The following is a 23612-nucleotide window of genomic DNA, read 5'->3' as shown; positions in this document are numbered from 1 at the left end:
GATTTTTTGTATAACTGTGCACACAAATGTATAATCTGCGTTCTAGTTACAGTGTGAAATTAGATCAAGACGATAACTTGCCAGGATTTACAGAAAATAAAAGAAGGTAAAAGTGAAAATCTATTGTCGTCCTAGCAGTTAGACTAAATTGAACGAAATTACTGCAAATGTAACGCTCTCTGCGCTTTATTTAAAAGATTACTGAGAAGTGGCATATTACCCCGAGTGACCCTAGTAACGCTTAATTCTCAAGCTTCCGTCATACAAACAGCCTCTCGTTTATTTTCGCAATTACCAAGCACTCCTAAAACCCTGCACCCCGTTATCGACATTCTACACAGACCACCGCGTGCAGACAGCCCTCGCGAGCCACCCCAATCGAGGAGCGAATGACGAAATCCGTGGAGACTCGCAGAAACTCAGGAAACGTCTGTACCAGGCCGTAGAATCGCGCACTCGTTCTGATACGCGCGCCGTGGCATCCCCGAAACGGGGGGCGCGGGCCCGCGGGCGAAAAGCGAGCGACAGAAACGGGGAACAACAAGGAACCGTACGAATTCCAGGGAAGAAGCGAGCCGGGCGGAATAGTGCCGCGCGGGAACCACTTTAGGACTTATTTTTATTGGGCGTTTTTTTTCTGTCTGGCCGGTGCCGAGGCGAGTGCCGCGGAAAAGGGGTGTGTGCATCCCGACACGCACGCGAGTGCGCGCCGCACGGCAAAAAAGCCACCCCCTTCTTCGGCTCCTCTCGTTCCCGAGCATTCCCTTTCTAGAGAGGCACGTGGAAAAGAGAGGAAGATGGGGACGGGAGAGGAGAGAACGAGAAGGAGAGAGAGAGAGAGAGAGAGAGACGGCTCTATTAATAGACGACGCACTTATACTTCGAAAGCTGTGCGGCTTTATTGATGCTCGGCGAATATCAGAGTTCCGGTCCATTCCCGCTTGCCGCGAGGGGAAACGGGGAAAAACGGAGCAACGGGGAATGAGAAAGAAGAGAAAAGAAGCGAGAAAGAAAGGAAGAGCCGGAGCCCCTCGGTTGAAGACCTCATCGATCCACGCCGGGGCTCAATATCCTTGAAAAGCGCAACCCGCGCCGTAATTGCGATGGAGGTCATGAACAAGGTCAATAACCACGTACAATCCGCACCAAATACTTTCGATCGAACGCGGAGGCCGCGGGGCTCGCGGGCCAATGGTGAATTTAATCGGGGAGATACTGGGAATCGATACCGCGCCGCCTGAAATGTTAACTACAGACTTCCGTTGCATGCTGCTTTCTTTGTAGACGGAATCGATGAGCTTGCTTAATATTTGAGGGTGCAGCAAGCCGTTCCTGGGAGGGGGGAAGTATAGTCACATACTTGGACTTTGGATTTTAATTCTAACTTCAAACTCGACGATTTGTTGTTAACTTTGATATTTCCATAAATATGAAAGAGGTTTAGAAATATCCCCCTTGGATTGTAGGTTTCTAAAATCGAGCTGATGTTGGAGTCATATTCTCACAGTATATGATTGAACTTGTGCTATAATTATTAATGGTCACTTGGAGGTAGGTAACAAAAAAAGAATTAAGTTTAACGAATTTATGGCTCGGAATTATTTGATATCTACACAGTCGTTTGTATTTTTAGATTCACTAGAGATATTCAGGCCTTATGTTCCACTTCACTCGATCTGTACACCTACTATAGGTATCCAGCATCACGAATACATTCCAAATAATACAAATAATGATAGACAGAAAACAGAATTTATGTAGGGTAGACCGGGGGCGATTGTAACACGTTAAATATCTCAAAACATGTGATAGATATTAATCAAAATTTCGGATATATGATGAAGAATGACATTTCGAATACACACATCCGTATCCTAGCAGTATAGATACGCAATAGACATGCGTAATGAAGAAAATAACTTTTCGATACCTTAAAGTAACTTTTCCTTACTGATTTAAAATTGTAATATAAATACTCCCTTTGCGAGTACGTGTTTTATCAATTTTTTAATATTTAATCTGGCCATTTTTAAAGTAACACTGATCGTTACTTATCACTTTTAAGTGTCTCGTTAATAAAAATTTATAATTTAAGTTCAAAAACCTGGTCGGGGGCGATTGTACCGGGACAAACCCGAATAGTCACAAAGAAGATTAATAATATTATCTTGTTTGCATGGAATCCTATAGCACAGCAAAATCAAACCAAATAAAAAATGGGTGCAATGCACTGAATGTAAGGACTAATCACATGAAGAATGTACCAGCCAAAACGTTTTCTGTTTCTGCCACAATGGCGACACCGCATAATTGGTTATAAATTTTACTTTGTTTTCATTTATTATTATAATAAAAATCAATAAATATTTTAATTTTGTAAAGTTAAATTTGTGCTACTACCGACTCCATGCAGTGTTACAACCGACCCGGGGTCAGGGACGATTGTAAAACTTTCTCCGCTTCTCATTTTTTATTAATAACCGGAATATTGCTTGACATACAGCAAAACTGTTGTCGCTCAAATAATGTCAGATAAGTAAGTAAAATTTTCGGTAAAAAAAAAACTGTTGTAACTGTAATAGTTTTTGCGTAATCGTATTCCAAAGTCAAAGTGTTACTACCGCCCCCGGCCTACCCTACCTCAGTACCCTCTGCAAGAAGTTCTCCCACACTCTTGAATGCTCCAAACACACGACTCATTCTAATCAGTAAATCGAAACCACACCCCCATCCAAATTTCCAAAAAATCCAAACAATTTTTAAGCCCCGCCCATATTAACCCCCGCACATTAGATTCAGGGTCCACTTTGACCCATAACTGCATTGGTCCACACCTCAGAATGAAACTCTAATCTATTTTTAAAGGTATTTGAAACCCTCAGCTCCTTCAAGAAGCACTGCTACTAATAAGAACCACGCGCAGTTCGATATTCAGCGTGGGTCCAAACGGACCCAGCGTCCTGACAATGGTTAATCGCCGTCAGAGCAATCAACAGCTCCGAACTACAAGAGAGACGGTCACGTTGCAGGGAAAGGAACGAAACGGTGTCGACGACTCCATTAATTCGCTACCCGAGTGACCGTCCTCGAGACGAGAGTACTCTCACTCGGTCTACCTGCATAAATACGTTGACGTTCTTGCGGCAAGACGAAGGATATACATACAGCGAGCCGGCGAGCGAACGGGGAGAGGAGATCGGGAGAGCGTATCGTCACGTGAAGCTGAACGCTTTTCCAGCTCCCGTCCAGCCAGAGCGAAGCGTATTGTTCTCGGCCCCGACGGGCTCCCCGCGACGGGAAATTTAACGAGCGTTTGTGATTCTAAAGCATCCTTCGTTTCCCTCTCTACAATTGCCTTTCGAAGCAGGAGCAACGCAATTTCAAGGTATCCTACCATAAAACCCGTTACGAGGGGACTGTAAGCGTGACGACAGCCGGAGAGAGAGAGAGTCCGTTCCAATGAAACACGTCGTAATAACGCTTAAATACGAGCGATCATTTCGCGTAATCCTGCTGCATGGAATTGTGCGCAGCCTTCGCGCGATCAGCATCGCTCCCGTCATCGACGTCGTGAAAGCGAACGTCGAAGCGTCGAGTTTTTCACGATGCAATTGGCTCCTGCTTCCGGGGCACGAAGAGAAACCGAGACCTTTCGACGACCGAGTCACCGCGCCACGCTGGGAACCTCTGTCTCCCGGCGTGGACCGATAAGCAACCGGTGCCCAGAGCCGCTGATAAGAATAGATTGCGTGTCGCTCGCGCGACACAACCAGCCATCGAACGTCCTCCGCCAATAACCTCGCTCTTCCGCGTTAACCTCGTTACTTCACGGAACCTACGAGATCGATCCGGGAATCGAACGAGGCCTGCATCCACCGGAAATTGCGCGTGTCGTGGGCACCTTCCGTTCTTTATAACCTTATCGTAATACGAGGCGTCCTTCGAACTCTCAGATTTCCTGGAGATTACTCCAAAATTGTGGATCGAGAGGAAATTGTTTGGTAACTTAGCTCGGTGTATCAGGTTGGATATTGCTCTGGCTTTAGAAACACCTAAAGGGTGAAGGGAAGGTCGTTGACTCCGTGCAAATAAGTCAAGTGGCTGCTATTTGAAGGTTAAAGGTATCAGGAATAAGTTAATGCTTATATCGACGTGTTACCAGGGGCGGATTCAGAGGGGGCGATAGAGGTGATCCCCCCCCCCAAGAGTAATAAAATAGAAAAATATTATGACACTGTGTACTATTCTGTATAAATATTGAATGTGAATGTAATTGTTTAGGTTATAGTATCAGATAGAGATATTAAAATATAAATTACAAGGAAATTTTAAATCTCGTAAAATAAGATTAAAAAATGTACTTATGTACTTTCACATATTTCGCCCCCTCCAAGAAAGGCTTCTGCTTCCGCCACTGCGTGTTACCGAGATGGAGTCAATAGTAGCCTCTTCGAAATCACAAGGAACATAACTATTATTTATAGCGTTCTAGAAAATACGACCTGTAGTGAAAGAGTCTCGTGCACGCTGACCAGAGCTGGTGCCCTTATACAAATATTGCCTCGTATTATTGTATTTCGCTTTTCAGTCACTCTTACAATGCGTATCTTTCTACACAACTGAAAGTCTGATTATCTGTTTACATTCGTCGTAACCAAACCGGTTCAACGAGCACCTTTGTCACGATCGACACGAAGGACATGGGTGCCTGCATGGGAAATATTTAAAAAAAAAACTGCTAGAATTCCCAGTAACATTAACCACTGTGAATGTAAGAGAGGAACGTTTGCTTTCTACGTAAATTTCGAATAAAATTATCGTCCCAGCTCTGCCTCCAACGAGAACGTTTCAATTCAGAATTGCTCGCGAGGAGTATACTCTTACGGTACCTCGAAACGTAGCCGCGGAGCGAATCAACGTTAACCTTGCCCGTCCGCGGTTAACCTTGCTTGGTCCGCTCGAATCGAGCCGCTCGCCCACCTAACGTCAGCAGCCGCGAAAGTGATGTCGCAGGTACTGCGGTCTCGCTCGCTGTCACTCCGCTGGAGAAATATCGCCGCCGAGGAGAGCATCCCAGGCACATCCGCGGGGACGACGACAACAAACGCGACGATCGAAATCGACCACTACACCTGTAGCGTTCGACAGCGCTGTGGGTGTGGACCCCGTAGCTCCGGGCACGCACACAAACCCGTGCACGTCAAAGAAGGCGAGAAGGGATTCGTGAGCCTACGGGGGCAGAAGGGTATATACACCCGTCTCGAGAAATGAAGATATCCGCGAGAAACCCGTTCCACTGACACCGAGCCAGCTCCCCCGTCCCCTCCACGTTTTCCAGATCATTGAGCACCGTTGCCGGATACGTCATCCTACCGAGCACGCCGCCCTCGTGCTACGTAGGACATCCGCGCCTAATATCCCCACAAGAATAGACCCGCCGTCCCTCGTTAATTACCGGCGTAATTACCATCGAACGGAACGGACGATATCGTGGATCGGTAATGGAAAGACAAGTCGAAGATCGGAGGCAGCGAAATGTCACTCAGGGAGAGCGTTACGCGGCCGCTCCTCGTGACAGTGATTCCAGCGAAAGCGAGAGAGAGAGAGAGACGCGCGGTAGATGGCTCCCAAACGAACGAGCGAATGCCCGACGGTGGGTGGGTTGTTGCGTGGTATATACGTGAACGAGTGCTCACCGAAACGACGATGGTCCCTGGCTATGGCACCGCGCTGGTTTAATGGTTCAATCCACGGGGATCCCGCGGTGACGGAATTCCTGTCACACACGCGCCGCGCACTGGCGTTGTCAGTCGCGAGAAAGACAATGGTACCGTCGCGGGCGAGCAGCCCCGGAGGAGAAGAGACGTTTGCCGGCGCGACACGGCGAACGCACGCACGTCCTGACCGAACGCGTATCTCGAGTGGTGCGCGATACGATATCGATGGGCCTCGGGCCGCCATGCACTGACTGTCGAGACTGCGGCCGCTTGTCTCGCGCATGTCTTCATCGAGCGCGCGCGCATCTCCCGTTTCGAACGAATCAGGAAATGCCGGCGAATCGAGAGTCGCGCCTCTCTGCGGTGAAGCACCGAAATTCCGCTGCCAATGCCTGCAACACGACACACGGTAATGAAACGGCGGGTAAATGCTATTTGGAATTGGAATCGAGAATAACGTTGCGATAATATTGATTGAAACGGCACGAGATGCCAGAGGGATAGGAATTGTAAACGAGGTCGAAGTAGCATTTTATTAGCTTTCATTTCAAATATCGATGAGAAGGTAATGATTGGAAGTTTATTTATGCGGGGAATATGTTAAGTAAATGGGAAACGTGTGTGTGAGACAGAATTTGGAAAGAACTTGTCTTGGACGAATCGAGGATCTGTTACCAACTATTGATAAGAACTTGTTATAAACATAAATCAGATATAGAATAAACATAACTGTTGGTGAAGTATAGGATAGACTTACCACCCAATATGTTTTTGTATCACACCCCAGACGAGGTATAGAATAGGTATCCTATTTTAGATTTTCTGTTTCCAATAACATTTAATTTTAATCCCCACCACTCGTAGCACTGTAATCTTATTTTAGTCTGAATCGATAACGTTGGGTGTGACACGAAAATAGTAAGGGGGCTTGCGAGTCCTCCCAAGCGCGTGGCCACAGACTAGGTATAGGATAGACTTATCACGCAGTGTAAGTTTGTGTCACACGCTTGGGGGGCTCGTGCATAGACATATATTGACGGAGCGTAAGCTATGGGGGGGGGGGCAAGGTTCGCAGTAAGGGGAGCGATACGAGTAAATCGGGTAACGCAGTGGTTATACATGCCGAATGCACTCGAAGCTAACCGACGTACCTGTGTCTGAACCTCTGCCTTTTCCCCTCCAAGCCTTCCTTTCCCTCGCCTATAGTCCCAGCTTCTGCTCTCGCGAGCTCCCTTACCATTTTCGTGTCACTTGCAACGTTACCGGTGAAGTCTCGAAACAGATTGTAACGCTACGCGTGATAGGAATTAGAATTCAACACATGTAAAACTAGGTCTTTCGAAACCCGCGATTTACAAATGATTCTGTTAGAGTAACAATTTAAACATCGTTTTATAAACCTGTTCCGTTCAACGACAGAGAAATAAGGGACCGAACAAAATAAGAGCATATACGCTTTTTAACCTTGCTGTCCTACTCGAGTTTATTTAGCGCAAAACAAATTTATTTAACGTAGAAATTTATATAAACAACAACATCATTTGTGGAAGACATGCTTTGATGATGTAGCGTGGAATACCTCACCAAGAAATTGCAACTTGGTATAGGTATTCGATAAGATACTGAAGCAGAGAGGAATTTCAAAATCGTTAAAAACCCATCAGTTACAGTACCTCGCTGAAATATTCCAACTTGCACTTATCCTTCTATCTAAGCACTATATTCGTATTCTGGAGTCGGGTAGGAACAATCGAACAACATTTCAGGTTACATTTTTTTTAACATTCTACCAAAGTATTGCAAGTTAAAGTGAATTGTATATCCAACTAGAATATTCGACAATCGCAGCCATCGGCTCGGTTCTCACAGCCAAGATATAAAGTATATATATCTTGGCTGTTAAATGAAAAAATGCGTCTTTTGACCCTTTTGGAAGAAATTCTGGATCATGCAAAAATTTTATACGGGATACAATAGTCTTATCTCCTCTTTTCCATATTTCTTCTTTAACAGCCACAAGAAACTCATTAGGTACTTAATTGAGTATATAATTTTTCTAAATTTTTAAATAAGAATTTAAGAGCACCTTCAGCAGTTAATAATATCGAATCTTCGGTACTGTGATTTTCTATTGGAATTCATGTAGGTTCTAATGTTATTAATAAGATGTATTATAAATTGTAGATGTGTTTATACGTTCGCGAAATTATAGTATTTCTCGAGAAAAAAGAAATAAGAAACCAAAGAGATGGATGGAAAGATAGTTCCATCGATCTCCTCAGTTTAAATATCGAATCTAGGGAACTGCCAAGCAATCACTCTATTAAAATAAATTCAGCAAAGAAGGAAAGACGGGAGGTAAGCATGAAATAAGTATGTACTGGGCGGCGCAGTTCCTACCACCGTGCTGTCCGAGTCGAAAGGGGAAAGCGCTCGGCGCCTCCCAGGCGATTCCTGTTGCACTTGACCTGACTCAAGCCGACTGACGCAGAGATTGGGCAATCGGACCGGATGACTTACGCAGGCAGTGTATATACCAAAAGATACACCCCCTACGCCCGAAACTGTTCCCTTTCGACAAGAACACCGGGGGATGAAACTGATCCACTTGCTTCTGGAAACGGAAGCAGCGGTGACCTCCTCATGAGAGATGAAGAGCCAGCAACCGAGCTACAAAGCTATTAAAATTCAGTGACTACTTGGCGATGTTACACGGGGCCTTAAATACTTCATACTAGAATAAATTAGGCTACATTAGATGTCTTCTTTCACTATCACTTTTCACTACTTTCTTTTTAAACATATTATCTTGTTAAACTCCCCTTGCCGCAAGAGGGTGAACCTGAAAAGCTGAAACAATCAACTACGTTATGTTAGCAATGGCGCAATAGACTTGGAAGAGAACTAACTGAAGATTTATTAGCCTGGTGCCAGAATGTTGGCAGAAGACCACCATAGAGATACACTGAGGAGAGCAGGAACTATAAACCACACTACTTGTTGGCAACTCAGGATCCGCATGCTAAGCAAGAATACTCGACTGGCAACTGACCCAACCGATAAACATACTTCACATGGAGCATCATCGTTTCACCAAGTCTCCCACGCAGTATCGTTCACAAAACAAACTAATCAACTCTAATCATTAGAGGAACACAACGATCAACAATTTGATCACCCTAATTTCAAATACAAACTGTTTCTATTACAAGATCGTGATATAAAGATCGCTCGTTAATTACCCCTTCTCCAAACTATCTCGATGAATGGCTTTAATTACCCGTCCACCTCTGTAATTGACTCTGGTAAAAACAGTTTCATCTAGAGTCCCCCTGTTGCGAAATTATCGTCATTGTAACGCACAGGTATCGACGACTTGCATTACTGATTCCACTTAAATTGCCGGAAACACCGGCGGTCTCGTAATGACCAAGATACACACCTACAGCCGCGCGAGTGTCGAAGAATCATATGTCCCAACATCATCGAACTAACGAACCGTCCAGCTACTGACTCTCACCTGAAACAGTCGCGATTCTACCTCCGTGGCTCGTGCACGTGTTCCTCTCGCCTCTTCCGAGGACCACAGACTTACCTCGGATAAACTACGGACAATTGCGAAATTCTTGAAAACGTACGTAGATTCATTTTCCAACGGCATCCATCGAGCGAGAGATCACCAGTAACTCAATTAATAGCAAATTTTGCGAAATAACAACGATCCTCTGCAACGTGGATTATCGTATTTTCGCCTCTCCTGTCATTAATTGTCATTTATATTGCCAATGGGGAGCGGGTCGAATTAATTTATATTATTATTCACCCGAATCGATTTTCGCGGCGCGGTTCGTCTTTGACTGTTCCTCTGAATTGTGATTAATAATACAGCTTTTCTATTTCTGTTTTCAAAGAGGGACACCTAGTTGGCTGATAAGCTGCAGTCCTTTATTTTGCCTAACGTTGTGAAAACAGTAGCGCGCGTGTAAGGTCGACTTGTGTTATTCTTTCACTTCTCGTAACGAGCAGATAAGTGAACGTTCGTGTTTTGAAAACAGGAGCGCTTGGGACCCATCCGCAGGACTTTTTCATCTGCTGCGAAATGACGAGATACCAGAGGCTGTCCTGGCTCTTGCTGAGCTGCATCTGCCTGTCGGAGCTCGCTGCAGCGGAGGCCCGTGCGCCGCTGGTGAAAATAAGAAACGGCACGTTGTCGGGTCTGATTATGAAAACCAGGCACGGGAGAGAGTTCGCGGGCTTCCGGGGAATTCCTTACGCGCTGCCACCTCTCGGGGAACTCAGATTCGAGGTAAGATCGCAATCTAGGGTATCGGAGGATTATATTCCATTTCACGCTTCGCTGCTTCTCTGGTTTAATGAAACGTCCAGAAGCGGTTTGAAAAATATGCTTTATCGTCATCTAGATTACGTATGCTCGTATCAACTGTGTGTATTATATTCCTGTAATTAAATTGTATAATAGCAATTTAGAAACACGTGTCGCATCTACGTTTCCACTTCTGCACATTCCATTATTCAATTCACTGTATGGGCCCTTATTTCCTATTTCCATTTTTATTTCGATTTTATGTTTAAGTCAAGGTCCTCAGAAATCTAAAAATTTTCATACTCCGCTGCGTAAAACTGAATTTTCCTCTGATTCAGCGTTTCACAAAGTCCTTATTATTTAGAAATTTATACTCGGCTTGTTATCCCATTAAGCTGCTGTACTACTCTGGCTACCATCAACCGTTAAATAATGGTAACCACGTAAGTGTCAAGCGCCGCGTTCCTCGATCGCGGATGAACTTGACGGCATCTGAAAATGCTTCGAGCGTTCGTACGCTCACACATGTGCACCCAATTGCATAAAAGATTTCCCAACGTCTGGAGATATGTATCTTGTCAATCACTCCATTGCGAAATAAACAAACAGGAACTTGTCCACCGAATACCTAACAAGTTACTCATGTCGCGACAAGAGCGTAATGTCGACCAGAAACGAAGGACTGCGTGTTACAAACATCGGCATTGCCAACATTATCCACATAATTGTAATTATTTCAGATTGATTAATCCAATTTCTTCAATTTATCCCACTGTGCACCAATTTCTGACATTCTAACGCACAGGTACGGGGAGTTGGGGCACTTTGGTGCAAGGGGCACAATGAATTAATTTTCTCTTGATATTGTTACGAATTACAACAGTTAAATTCTGGTTATAAAATTATTTATTAAAAATGGTGTCCCTCTTTTTGTGTCAAGACAATTAAGTCATTTACCACTGGGATAGGGACTTCGGTAGCACGAATAATAAGATTATACGTGTGAACTTTCTTGTTTGAAACCCAACTATCAACTGACGCTCCGCGCCGAAAAACTCTTCCTTTTAAAATGCTGGGTAGAGAGGTTTTCACCCTCTACCCTTGAATGGCCAAGATGGAGGGAAAGCCCAAATATACACAATCCAAAGTGCATTGCTGACGAAGTCCAGACATTGGCATCGGGGGAAAGACATTACAGCGTAGAGCTTGAAAATCCTTGGGCTTCACGATTTCGAGGACTGCTCTTGTGCCCAAGGGTTACTGCCTAGTCCTTCGCCAGATGATCGTGTCGAGCTCAAGGGAGGTCTCCGCCTTAGTTGTTTGCCAAAATGCACGGCCAACATTCGGGACTACATCTGGGTTTACTTACTAAAACTTTCCCTGATCTGGCCATTCGTTACGCACGTAACAATATCTAGAAGCAGTTAGAAGTTGAAAACATGATCACAATACACCCTATAAGCTATCATCTTGATATATGATTATAAGATGACACCCTGTAGATATCGAGTTAATATTAATGTTTCATTGTGCCCCTTGCATCAAAGTGCCCCAAGTCCCCCTACTTCATCTAGCACGGTATCTAGTAAAATTGTTAAGTGCATTTGTATGTACCAACATTCAAATCTCTTATCCCAAACGCCTGAAACGTAGAAGCATGGAGCTGCGAAAAATTTTTATTTCCTTCTTTCACCGACATACAAAAAACCTGTTTTCATTAAAGTAGGTATCCAATGATGTAATTTCACGTTCTATTACGAAAGTCACGTGAATACATTAACAAGCCTCGCCACCACGCGTTAAGAATCCATTTTTCTCCTGTCTCCAGAATCCAGCTCTCGTTCCAAACATTGACTCTCCGGCCACGCTATCTCGTTGTTTATTCGCGGCTTAAATCCCTACTAAATTCGTACCACCACGTTCGATTAATCACGTGCAAGCAGTTCTGGTCGATAAAGTATAATACTTTCGCCACGTTTACCTTCGATGAAGGGGAGAGGCCTACCTAGAAATTTTCTGAAAATCGATTTTTAGATTTTCTTCAAGTACAACATCTTGAAAGTATTCCCTGAAAGTGTCAAGTTAATCCGACCAAAATTGACAAAGTTATACGCGCGTGAGTAGGTAGGTGTTCCTTGGTGTAACGCTCAGCCCTAAAACTTTTAACGCGTATCCTCAAAATCATGTTTTCAAAGTCGGTGGCACACATACTCGAGGGTTTGCAGGCTTATTTTACGGTAAAAATAGCGCTATTGGGAGCCTTTCCGTTTTTTTGCCTAGATTCTTTTTACACTGGAAAAACGAGCGTTTTTTTGCCAAATATCGATGTTTCAACTATGCACAGCCGCCATTATGTCTCAAAATAATATTTCCAAAACCCGGCCCGATAGCGCCTAGATAATTTCATATATTATCTAAAAAAAAAATCGAATTTCCAATTTTTTACGATACTACACCGAGCTACGGTTTTCACCGCGAAGCGCCTAAAAAACGACATCTAGGGCATCGCCTATAACTCACAAACATTTCAATACTTTTTACCACCAAAAATACTGAAATATCCGCAAGATATACTCTTTCCAATAGACTAATGATTAATACTAAAAGTTTATCATTTTTTTTGTAGAAAAAAAATCCCAAAGAAGCATGTTGCTTTGATCGTTCTAGATAGGCCTCCCCGTTAAATCTTCAGAAACCATTTGCTAGTACCTACAGCAAAGTAAGCTCTGAAATCGTCGTGAAAAGCAAACTAAGCAGCTTCCATTTTCCCAAAAGAAACATCTCTCTCGGTGAATTCCCTGGAATTATGAACGCATTCTCAGCCCCGGAGCTTAATTATCCACCTATTCACTTGCAGCCACCAAAGCCTGCATCAGCATGGACTGGGGTGCGGTCAGCGCAAGAAGATGCCAATATTTGCACGCAGAGGAACGTCTACACTTTTCAAGAGGAGATCGTTGGCGTGGAAGATTGCCTCTATTTGAACGTCTACACTCCGAAGCTACCCGTAGAGGGTGACGAAATGAAAGGAGGCTTCCCTGTCATGATTTGGCTGCACGGTGGTGGGTGGATCTGTGGTGCAGGGCACTCAGATTTCTACAGTCCAAAATTCTTGCTGGACCACGACGTGATCCTGGTCACCATGAACTACAGGTGAGATGACTGATTTCAGAAACCAAAGGCAACGCAGAACTGTTTCCAATTAAATAGCTACGGACGTTGCTTTACAGACTTGGACCACTGGGATTTCTGAGCACAGAGGATACAGTGTGTCCCGGAAACAATGGGCTAAAGGACCAAGCGCAATCCATTCGATGGGTGCACGAAAATATCGCTGCCTTCGGTGGTGATCCGAATCGAGTGACTATCTTCGGGGAGAGCGCCGGGGGCGTCAGCGCCCATTACCACATGTTGAGCAACTTGTCGAAAGGTCAGTAGCCAGTAGTGATGTACAGAACGCGTGAAATTCCCAGCATTGATCGCGAAAAGCCAGTGGCCGTGAAATGCTAGACAATGGGCGAGCATTTTGGGTGGCGTGGGCGTGTTTACACGCTGAGGGATTTGAACGGTATCCTCAAGGGCGGAATTGTATATAACGGGAGAAATTTTGGGTGAAAGAAATAGAAATAGGTAGCAAAAAGTTCCTGCCTATAACTCTCTATTTTTTCATCGACAATAATAGAAAAAGACTTCGGTTTTAAAATAAAATGTCTATCTATTTTCCATGACACCGAAAGTGAAGGGTGATATATACACTCGGAGGCTCGAGAAGATTAAAAACAATTTACTTTTTTGCATGTAGCATATTAGCAGTAACTCGTATGGAATTAATTTTAAGGTTCCCTCAATTCTTTCGAAGTAAACTGTTTGATATTTCGTGGGAAAGACAGGAGCTTATTAGCTTACGGGCGCCGCTGAAATCGAAAGCTGAACTTTTGATTCTCGATTACTGAAAAAATTCAGACTCACTGATAACGCCATTTTTCTATTATAAATAGATATGCACGTTTCAAAAAATTCTTCTTTAAAGTTCCGGAAATGTTTTATAGATGGTAAACAGATCGTTTCAACCGAGCACATACATCTTCGGTAAAAAATTCATAAAAATGCGACTCGTGTTCGGCCGGTCAAGGTGATGTGACCCCGTAAAGTCAAGCTGCAATATTATTACTCCTCGCGTTTTAATTGCTTTTCTAAAATAAGGCAACGTCTATACACAGTCGACAACGTCGGGAAGTAAACGCGATAACCCCTGCGTACTGCAAATTAGTTTTACATCATAGCCGATTTGCGTAACGCGAGAACGATGAGGTTCGCCAGTTTGCGCGGAAAAATGTAGGAAAACAGGGCTGATAATCGGCGTCACAATAATGACGACATCATTATCTCATTTAAACCAGCTCTAACAGCGAAGTTTCGCAATACCTAGCGAGTAAGCGAGCGAACGCAGGTTATGGAAATAAATTATCGCGTATCAGAATTCCCACAGGCGACCGCGCTGCATTCGAAATGAGCTTTATCAGGAAAAACGCAGTTCGAAGAACACCTCCGCCGACCTTGAACACGGTCGAGCTGTTTAGACGTTATTAAAATGAAGAAAAAAAAAACCGATTGCGTGTGTTCGTAGAATAATCCCAGGAAACTCATTGTTAATTGAATCTCCTTGCCGTGAATTACTCACGAAAATTGCGTAATGCGAACGCTGGCTTGAAAATAGGACTGTTCCATCGGGCGATCTCGCAAAGCGGCAATGGCTACTGCCCGTGGGCTGTGGCGCAGCCAGGCTCGGCCAAAAAGAAGGCCACCAAGGTTGCTGAACTCCTGGATTGCCCTTCGGAAGACACGAAGCAACTGCTCGCCTGTCTCCGCACGAAAAGTGCCGTCGACATTATCGGGACCGATCGTGCCTTCCAGGTAATCGCAACTCTGCTTTCAGGCTTATACCCTAACCACCGCATGGGAATTACGGGCAATGACGTTAATTAGTTTGTAATGATAATCAAGATCGGTTCGTACATTGGTGTATCGATATCGCAGGAGGAGCGTGGAAATGTTCGCACAACTTAGTTTACAGTCATGAGAAATTAGGGTGACCCGCGACCTTTTAACTAGAGCTGTAATTATTCGGCTATTCGAATATTCGGATACGAATAATTTCTTCGAATATTCGAATACGAATAATTTCTTCGAATATTCGAAAACTTAGATTATTCGAATATTTGTTACAGCCCTACTTTTAGCCTCTTCCACCCCCTCCCCCCAAAATAGAAAAATAAAAATACATTTTTCCCAAGTAATAATAAATTCTGAATAGAGATGGTTTGGAAATCACTTTGCTATATTATTTGCTGTTTCAAAGCCCCGTGTTTAATAAATAAGGGCTGCGGGGAAATGTCCCCGCGTGGTCGATGAGTGACTAAGGCGGAGCTTAAAGGGTTGAATTGTGGCGTGCCTCGCGATCAGTCACTTTCCAATCGGATACGTGACCATTTTAATTGCCGTTCCGTGTAATCCGCGTCAGGTGTGTCCCTCGTCCACCCGTATTGTACCATTTGCATGCCTATGCACTGGTGATATGCACTCTTGACAGCTGTCCAATTACATCGGTTTACGATCCGCCGAGTTTATTCGTTCCACGCTAAGACGTCGCCGATTTTAGACGTGCACGTGCACGTATCGCGATTAATAAAACCGATAAAGCCAAAATGTCCTTGGGGAGTTGTCGCAGAGACACGACGTACGCAGAATACAGTCAGGCCTTGTTAATCTAAATTTCAATTCAAGCCAGAGTTTCGTCTGGTTCAGGCCACCTCCTCGTGCGAGACAATCCGGATCGCCAGAGTCTTACCGCATTTTTAAGCTCGTGTTCTGCCTGAGATGTAGCAGCAGCTCCTTAACTGACTCAGAAAGGATTTAATTTCGAGTTGACAGCCTTGTAGAACAAGTATTAGACATTATTATCGCATATATTATTCTAGACTTAATTTTCTTACTGAATTCGTTTGGAGCTTTTGGAGAATAAAAAAGGACTCATTTTTCTGCCAAAATCTTCGTGGCAATTACTTTCAAATATTCGTCGCAATTGCTTTCAGATCTCCTTGTGACAGTGCGAATTTAATTACTCAACCTCGTTCTTATTATTCTCCCTTCTTCTTTTAAGGGAGTAGACACGGGTAATGCAGCGCTCTGTATACCGACACAATGTAGCCCGAAAGATGGGTTTGGGTGAATACGTTTTTCGTCCTTATATGAACAGATTTTGGGCTGGGTGAGATCTCATTCGAAAGAGGAAGGTTCAATGCAGCCCGCTCTGGTCATGGTTCAACGATATTGTGTTGATATCTAACAATTGTACACTCAGTATTTGCTTTTCGCCCACGGGCGCTACCCCTACTCCACGACCAAGCGCACCCCCTCCTAGCGCCTGTACGTATCACGCAAGCATACCCGTTCCCCTCTATCCGTGTGCCATAAGCGTTGCCTGGCCGGCGCTCTCCGGCGAGAATTCGTTTCGTCCAGTGTTCAAGTCCCGGTGCAGATATTCTACTTTTTTTCTTTAATTATTCTGTAATTTCTCTTTCTATATTCTCAGAAGACTACAGACTTGAAAACTGTTAATTTACAATGCATGCGCATATTCAGTAGCGGATTTCTGGAGCGGATTTTCCGTCCTCGAAGTAACAGAAAATATAACCTATATGCTATACCCGATTTCTTAAAAATACTGTTGAGGCGTAATAATAATGTTTTGGAAGGACGATAAAAGGTTCACAAATGTAGCGTAAAAGAACGAAATAGCCACTAAACATTTATTGTCATATAACCTATATGCTACACCGGATTTCCTAAAGATACTGTTGCGGCGTAATAATATTGTTTTGGAAGGATGATAAAAAGTTCACAAATGTAGCGTAAAAGAACGAAATAGCCACTAAACATTTATTCTCATATAGTATATACATATATGTATATATGTCCTCATGGGGACATTCCCTCATCTATTTTTTATTTTCACGTAAAATTCCTTACTGCCAATGTTGAATATTGTAGCATAAGCACATCTCGAGTAATTAAAATGTAAAATGAATTTTCTACGTTTGCACTACCGGCAGACTTTCCGTTTAAATTTTTACAAGTACACTATGGGCGGTATTCTCAGTCGCTACTTATTCTTAAGCGAATGCTTAAGCATGCGGCATCCTCTACTAACCTAGTACTAGCTAGTAAAGGATGCCGAATGCTTAAGCATTTGCTTAAAAATAAGTAGCGACTGAGAATACCGCCCTAGGCGCCAGAATCAGCTTCCCTTCGGAAATTTGGCAACGTTGCATGTCACTAGGTATAACTCAGCGGTTCTAGTGACATGCAACGTTGCCAAATTTCCGAAGGGAAGCCGACTGTGGCGCCTAGTGTACAACGCAACAGTTAAAAATTTCTTTCCACATTCAGAATAGAATATGGAAGTAGCAAACAGCTCCCTCTCGCGTTCACAAGGCAGCTACGTATCTACCGGTATACCCATTTCTCTGCAGAAAAAAACTGCTGTAATACCGACCTGCCAAATCGGCCAGGTCACGTGACGTGTCTACCCTACCCGTATGATGTAAATGGCATTTGCTTCGCCACCGACGGGGAAAATAACTTCAGTTCAAATGAGCCACGTTTATGCAGAGAGCACGATTTATATATTCATAGATCTCGTTGATATTTTTAGAAAAGTCGTAAATCCCAGTTCGTTACTTTTTTCGAAATCATTAAGAGACTTTTTCATCGTCATCTCAGGTTGTCCAGGATTAGCGCAGATATTCCTTGCCAAGACAATCCACGTTAATGAGTTATACCTGTATTGCAAATTGCACAAGCCGGCAGACCTTGACATTGGAATCGAATACCGTGCATTTATAACCATAGGCCATTACGTTCGTAAACTGATTCCGATTACGTAAGCACCTTGAAATCTGGAGTGACTGAAAAAACTAGCCGACGTACTGCAGATTTCATAACTTGTAATTACACTCCCGATGCGTGCTTGTAAATAATTTCCAGCGCGAATCTGTGGTTCGCGATCGAAACCATCTCGCGCTAATTGAGACGCCTTTACTGCGAGCATCGTGGATCGGCGTGGAAATACCCTGTCTCTCTTTTACGAAAGTATTTCCACACCAACGTGTTTTCAGTGGGAAAACCTCGATTCGCGCAAACATTCAATTTAATCGAAATAATTGATAAATTCTTCTGACAATCGATGGGATTTAATTTTCGAACCAGTTCCCCGTCAGCTTGGAGAATTATTTTCTCATTAAGAAGATTTATCAGAGATGTAGCGCCAGATATCGAAATGGTGCGTAGATGTTATTCGATAAATAATGAGCCGAACTTCTGGGAAAACCAGTTTCGCGCATTCCTGAATGCATTATGCATGGCTACTCGCACGCGCAACCTATGTTTGCAACGAAAATCGACGACAGCTCAATGGCAATAATCTTTGGTCGGCGTGTATATACCTAATTTTCATCGTACCTGGGAAATATGCTAAGCAGAAAGGAAATTTCCACCGCAAGATCGTCGTGGTTTCCCGGTAGAGAAGTGTGACATAACGAGTCGAAGTGAAAGCGCGTACAAAACGAGCAAATATGTCGACAGCTTATACATGCATTTTATTCGACGATTGAAAGGGATCATTGACCACGTTAAAATGATTATATCTTATCTCGTTTAAAAACAGAAATTGACGCAACAAAGTAGAAGTGTATTAATAGCAGAAGTGAAAGCTTGAAGTTAATAAATTCTGCTCCTCATCGATTTGTGCATTTTGAAAAGAAATGATTACTAATCTACCCTGTATCTATAAAATCATATGTGACGACGATTTCTTTGTTTTTTTTTTATCGATTTTGTCACATTTTCTGTAACGCTTTAAATGTCACGGAAGAACACCAAACACATTTCTGTATTATTTATAATATCCCCACTTTATAGCGTTGCAAAAAAATGTGACATTACAGGGTAGATCAATTCTTTTCAAAATGCACAAATCGATGAGGAGCACAATTTATTAACTTCAAGCTTTCGCTTCTGCTATTAATCGATTATAAATCGAAAGAGCACGATTTTCTTAATTGGAGATTTGAAAGTGAAAGTAGTTAGCAATAGCAATCGCAATTTTAAATAGAGATTTAAAATTGCAAAAGTCTCTCACCAGCTAATTTGCGTATTTTAGAAGTTTTCAACAAAAGAGTTAATACATGTGCGAGATTGTACTGTGTTGAATATGGTAAATGACAATGTGTGCTTGTAAAATGATGTATTGTCTTGCTCAAGTGTCTTCTCTGTGCTTTCCAATAGGTATTTAATTACTGTCCAATGATACCGTTCAGACCTGTAATCGAACCGATTCATCCTGGTGCTTTCCTGACGGAAGATCCAGCCCATGCATCAAAACGCGGCCATTTGTCGGACGTACCATGGATGACAGGAGTGAATTCTGAAGAAGGAGCTCTTGTAGCACCAGGTATTTGCCCGCTAATATATGTATGATTAATTCCTTCGTTGCTTCATCGCACGTGCGTTCGTAAGCCTTCTTCCTTCGAGTGCATCATGCCAATCACGATATCGTAAACGATATTTTATCAGGGCTACACGCGAGGCAGGATGGAAAATTGTTGAAACAGTTGAATGACGACTTCTTGGACCTCGCTCCTATCACACTTTTCTTCGGAGAGACATGCCCCAATGACGAGAAGAAACGCGTGGCTTCCGAAATACGGAAATTCTACTTTGGCAAGAACCCCATCGACAATTCCACGCGATCCAATCTCGTTGACGTGAGTACGCCTTGTGTTATAGAGAATTCTAGACTCTTGACTTGTTAAATTCGAAGTTGGCAACTGCACGAATTTGTGGCTTCCAGTTTATATGGTTTTGAACTTGTCATTGTCAATACAGACGACACAAGACACGCGGAATAGAGTAATGTCGATTAGAAAATTTTTGGAACGCGATATAGATGATTCTAAGCTTGTGGAACTCAACAAAGACGGTTCTAAACTTGTGAAACTCAACAGAGACAATTCTAAACTTGTGCAACTCGACAAGGACGATTCTAAACTTGTGCAACTCGACAAGGACGATTCTAAACTTGTGGAACTCGACACAGACGATTCTAGACTTGTGAAACTCAACACAGGCAATTCTAAACTTGTGAAACTCAACAGAGACAATTCTAAACTTGTGCAACTCGACAAGGACGATTCTAAACTTGTGGAACTCGACACAGACGATTCTAAACTTGTGGAACTCGACACAGACGATTCTAGACTTGATGGGACTCGACACAGACGATTCTAGACTTGATGGGACTCGACACAGACAATTCTAAACTTGTGAAACTCAACAGAGACAATTCTAAACTTGTGCAACTCGACAAGGACGATTCTAAACTCGTGGAACTCGACACTTGCTTATTTCAATGCAGACGATTTCGTGGGAATCGATTGCTAAAACTCAGAAGTAACGTTTCGAGCTGGTGGGACTTGATAACCAAGAGCCAGGGCTCCCATATATCAGGTCTCAGGCTTTCAGAGGGGACGCACTAAATGTTTTTTCTATGCCGCAGCACATGTTTCATGAATATTGTAACGTTCTACAGATGTACACCGATGCTTGGTTCACTCACGCAGCTCGCACGTCAGTACGTGACTATCTCGAGAAACAATCATCCCCAGTGTATTACTACTATCTATCCTATCGAGGAAGCTCGTCCTTCAGCATGATATTCGGTGATCCAAATAACGACTACGGCGTGTCCCATGCCGACGAACTCCAGTACCTATTCCCTGTCGGGGAGCAGCTGTTCAGGGAGACACCACTTACCGAAAAGGATCACAAAATAGTGGACGCCCTAACGAGCTTATGGGCCAACTTCGCTAGTTCTGGGTGAGTAATTTACCTAGAAGCACTTCTTCGTGTTGCCCCTAGTAGTTATCAAGAGAAATCCGAAAATCCGAAGACTTTTCAGAAACATTGGAAGAGTTGAACACCAGAAGTCAAATTTTTCAAATTCAGGACTCCTAAATCCAAAATAACATCCATCAAATTACCCCGCATTTACAATACCAGTGAACTTTCATAAAAATCGATGCAAATCCTGATTTCACTAACGACTACATTAATCATGCCACGCGTTGCATAATTAACTATCTTGCAGCAATCCCACGCCGGAAGTGTCAGAAGCAGTACCCGTCAAGTGGAAGCCCGTGAGAACACAGGCCCTCGAGTACCTTCACATAGGCCAGGACGGAATTCGAATGTCGGAGAACCTTAACCCAAAGAGATTGAACTTCTGGGAACGGCTGCCTATACGGCCAGATCTGCACGGCAGCGAACGCCACCAGGGAAAAGATGAATTATAAAAACCGCTTGATAGCTGTCGTTACAGTGCCTGTACGCGTCACCGCGAATCATAAAACTTAACAAACAGCCGGCACCGGACCGGCATAAATCGTATCTACGTCCTCGACCAGTCTGCTTCACAGTTTGAATTCTCGCTAAAAAAAAAATATGCCCACCTTCACGCTGACAATCGTGTGCAATCGTAAACATGACCCGCGTGCAAGGCTACAAGAATCCGCTCCGCAATCACCGTAACCTATCTGCTCTCTCTATAATAGCGTATTCGGGCGGTTGCACTGGTGCGCGCTGAGTGCGAACTTTTTCGCTTCCGATTGGCTAAAACAGGCTAAAATTCGCACTCAGTGCGCACCAGTGCGACCGTCCCAATACACTGTAAGATTGCACAACTCACGAAATCCCATATCCAAGTCGGAGCATTGCCTAAACGAGTTCGTTTCGTCGCAAGCATTCTTGAACGTGGACAGGGGTGCCGTCGACACTGGTACGTGTAATAGCGTGTACATAAAAAAGGTCTGATGAAATAAATGAGATCATCTTTTTCTTTTCAATCGTTGCTTCTTTGCTGTCGAACGGTTTCTCTTCGAATTCATCGCGGGAGCAAAGACCGGGGCTGGTGACGGCGGAGGCCTCGGCGGGGTCACGATCAGCGCCATGCAGGCGATCGAATAATTCTCGGGGTGACAAGCCTCGAAAGGTTTGTATCGATTGTCCAACGCTCCTAGGATTTTGTAAGGGAATTCGGAGAGTGTCTTGAACGCCAGCCTGTTAGCTGCAAACGGTAGGAGATTAACCCCTGAACGGCAGATAGCCTGGCAGTCGTACACGGGGCCAATTTTGACCCATGATAGAGTCTTGTTCGCGCGATTCTAGGAATAAACTTTGGAAGAGGATGTTAGAGTTGGCATGGTATGAGATGTTTAGTTTTTTTAAAGTGGCGAGGGTGGTAAGTGACGAGGGACGTAAGTAGTGAAGGGTGGGTCAAAATGGACCCAGTGTTACGAAATTGTGGAGAAGTCTGTGGGTTTTCACGTCGCGGAGAATTGAGGGAAATTTACCGATGGTTTGGGCAGCTCCGGAAGTGAATTGCCCGACGCAGGGGATAGCAGACTCGGTTGCTCGAGCGACGCAGGAACGCAGCAATGCTGTGCCAACGCCTTGCTGCTGGTGACCCGATTGCACGCAGATTAGGTCGATGTGCACCAATTTCTCTACGCCCAGAGTCTCGTAGAACAGCGCCTTCGACATGGCGTAACTCTTCAGCGTCATTATTTGACGCAGAGCTTCCCCGTAAATCATCTGAGTAATCAATTTTTCTGTACATAATGCGTTGATTATACAGGATGGTCCATTTAAATAAGGCCATCAAAATATCTCTTCCCATTGTGACGGTACGAGAAATATTTTATACGCAGTTTGAACGATATCAAGCAAGAAATATGCTGTAAGAATATATTTTATTTAAGGTCATTTTTTTTCAGAATTTTTAAGATCATTGCATCATGTAGCGAGTGTTAAAACACGTTCAGATATACACAGTGGCGGACGAAAGAAAATTTACAACTTTTAAAATCGCATCACTTTTAAGAAAGGGTCCAAGTCACGAGTTTTTTGCGAGAAGCTAGAAGGATTAATTCGCCAAGTGACGTGTTTCGTCGTTTTGAAAAAAATTCAATTGGGTGGAATAGCAAAAAAAAAATAGGAAAGGTCGTATTTAAAATTTTTTTTGAGTCTGTAATGAAAATTTAGAAAATGTCGTTTGTAGATTGAAGTTGGATACCTACATGCCGAAAATTTCATCAAAATCAGTTAACGTTGCTCGGAGTTATAAACGCTTAAAGATCGCAGAATCAGGTAAAGCATCGTTGATTTGGGAATTTCGCGATTTTTGATTTCTGATAGATACGCATTAATTATACAGTGTCAAATAAAGTGTACAGAATGAGACAAGAGGCGCAACTCACCAGACAATCACAATAATATAAATGTCAATGTGCTTTAAATTTTCTGTTTGAAGTTTGGATAGTTCTGCGTCGCTGATAAACCTGAATCAGAAAGAGGAATGAGACGCGAACACGCACACACTTGATTACAGGATGGAATAGACACGAGTTGAAGTATAAAATGAAACCGAAATTATAGTAAATTTGACTGAGCAAATC

The 23612-nt window shown here is 43.5% G+C and overlaps 2 protein-coding genes across 3 annotated transcripts in view; one reads left to right on the top strand and one right to left on the bottom strand.

The window, feature by feature from the left end:
• LOC143366051 (uncharacterized) overlaps positions 1-6010 on the bottom strand; it is a 211822-nt gene extending 205812 nt beyond the window's left edge. For both annotated transcript variants that reach the window (XM_076806782.1, XM_076806781.1), the window contains exon 1: positions 5697-6010. The gene's annotated coding sequence lies outside the window, so the exon portion shown is untranslated. The remainder of the gene's footprint in view (positions 1-5696) is intronic.
• A 3167-nt stretch (positions 6011-9177) lies between these two features.
• On the top strand, positions 9178-22001 carry LOC143366061 (carboxylic ester hydrolase). Its single transcript, XM_076806812.1, has 9 exons — positions 9178-9351; positions 9773-10023; positions 12899-13194; positions 13272-13471; positions 14759-14955; positions 19387-19552; positions 19675-19865; positions 20690-20976; positions 21248-22001. Exons 2-9 carry the CDS (start codon positions 9817-9819, stop codon positions 21450-21452), a joined length of 1749 nt encoding a protein of 582 aa, XP_076662927.1. The 5' UTR covers positions 9178-9351; positions 9773-9816; the 3' UTR covers positions 21453-22001.
• The last annotated feature ends 1611 nt before the right edge of the window (positions 22002-23612 follow it).

The sequence above is a fragment of the Andrena cerasifolii genome, chromosome 2 (assembly GCF_050908995.1).
Source record: "Andrena cerasifolii isolate SP2316 chromosome 2, iyAndCera1_principal, whole genome shotgun sequence".
Lineage (NCBI taxonomy): Eukaryota > Metazoa > Arthropoda > Insecta > Hymenoptera > Andrenidae > Andrena > Andrena cerasifolii.
Note: the sequence above shows the minus strand (reverse complement) of the source record. Positions and strands in the feature narration are given on the sequence as shown.

Coding starts and splice junctions, on each gene's coding strand:
- LOC143366061 (XM_076806812.1), top strand. CDS start 9,817: ATGACGAGATACCAGAGGCTGTCCTGGCTCTTGCTGAGCTGCATCTGC. Junction 10,024..12,898: donor TCGGGGAACTCAGATTCGAG/GTAAGATCGCAA, acceptor ATTCACTTGCAG/CCACCAAAGCCTGCATCAGC. Junction 13,195..13,271: donor CTGGTCACCATGAACTACAG/GTGAGATGACTG, acceptor GTTGCTTTACAG/ACTTGGACCACTGGGATTTC.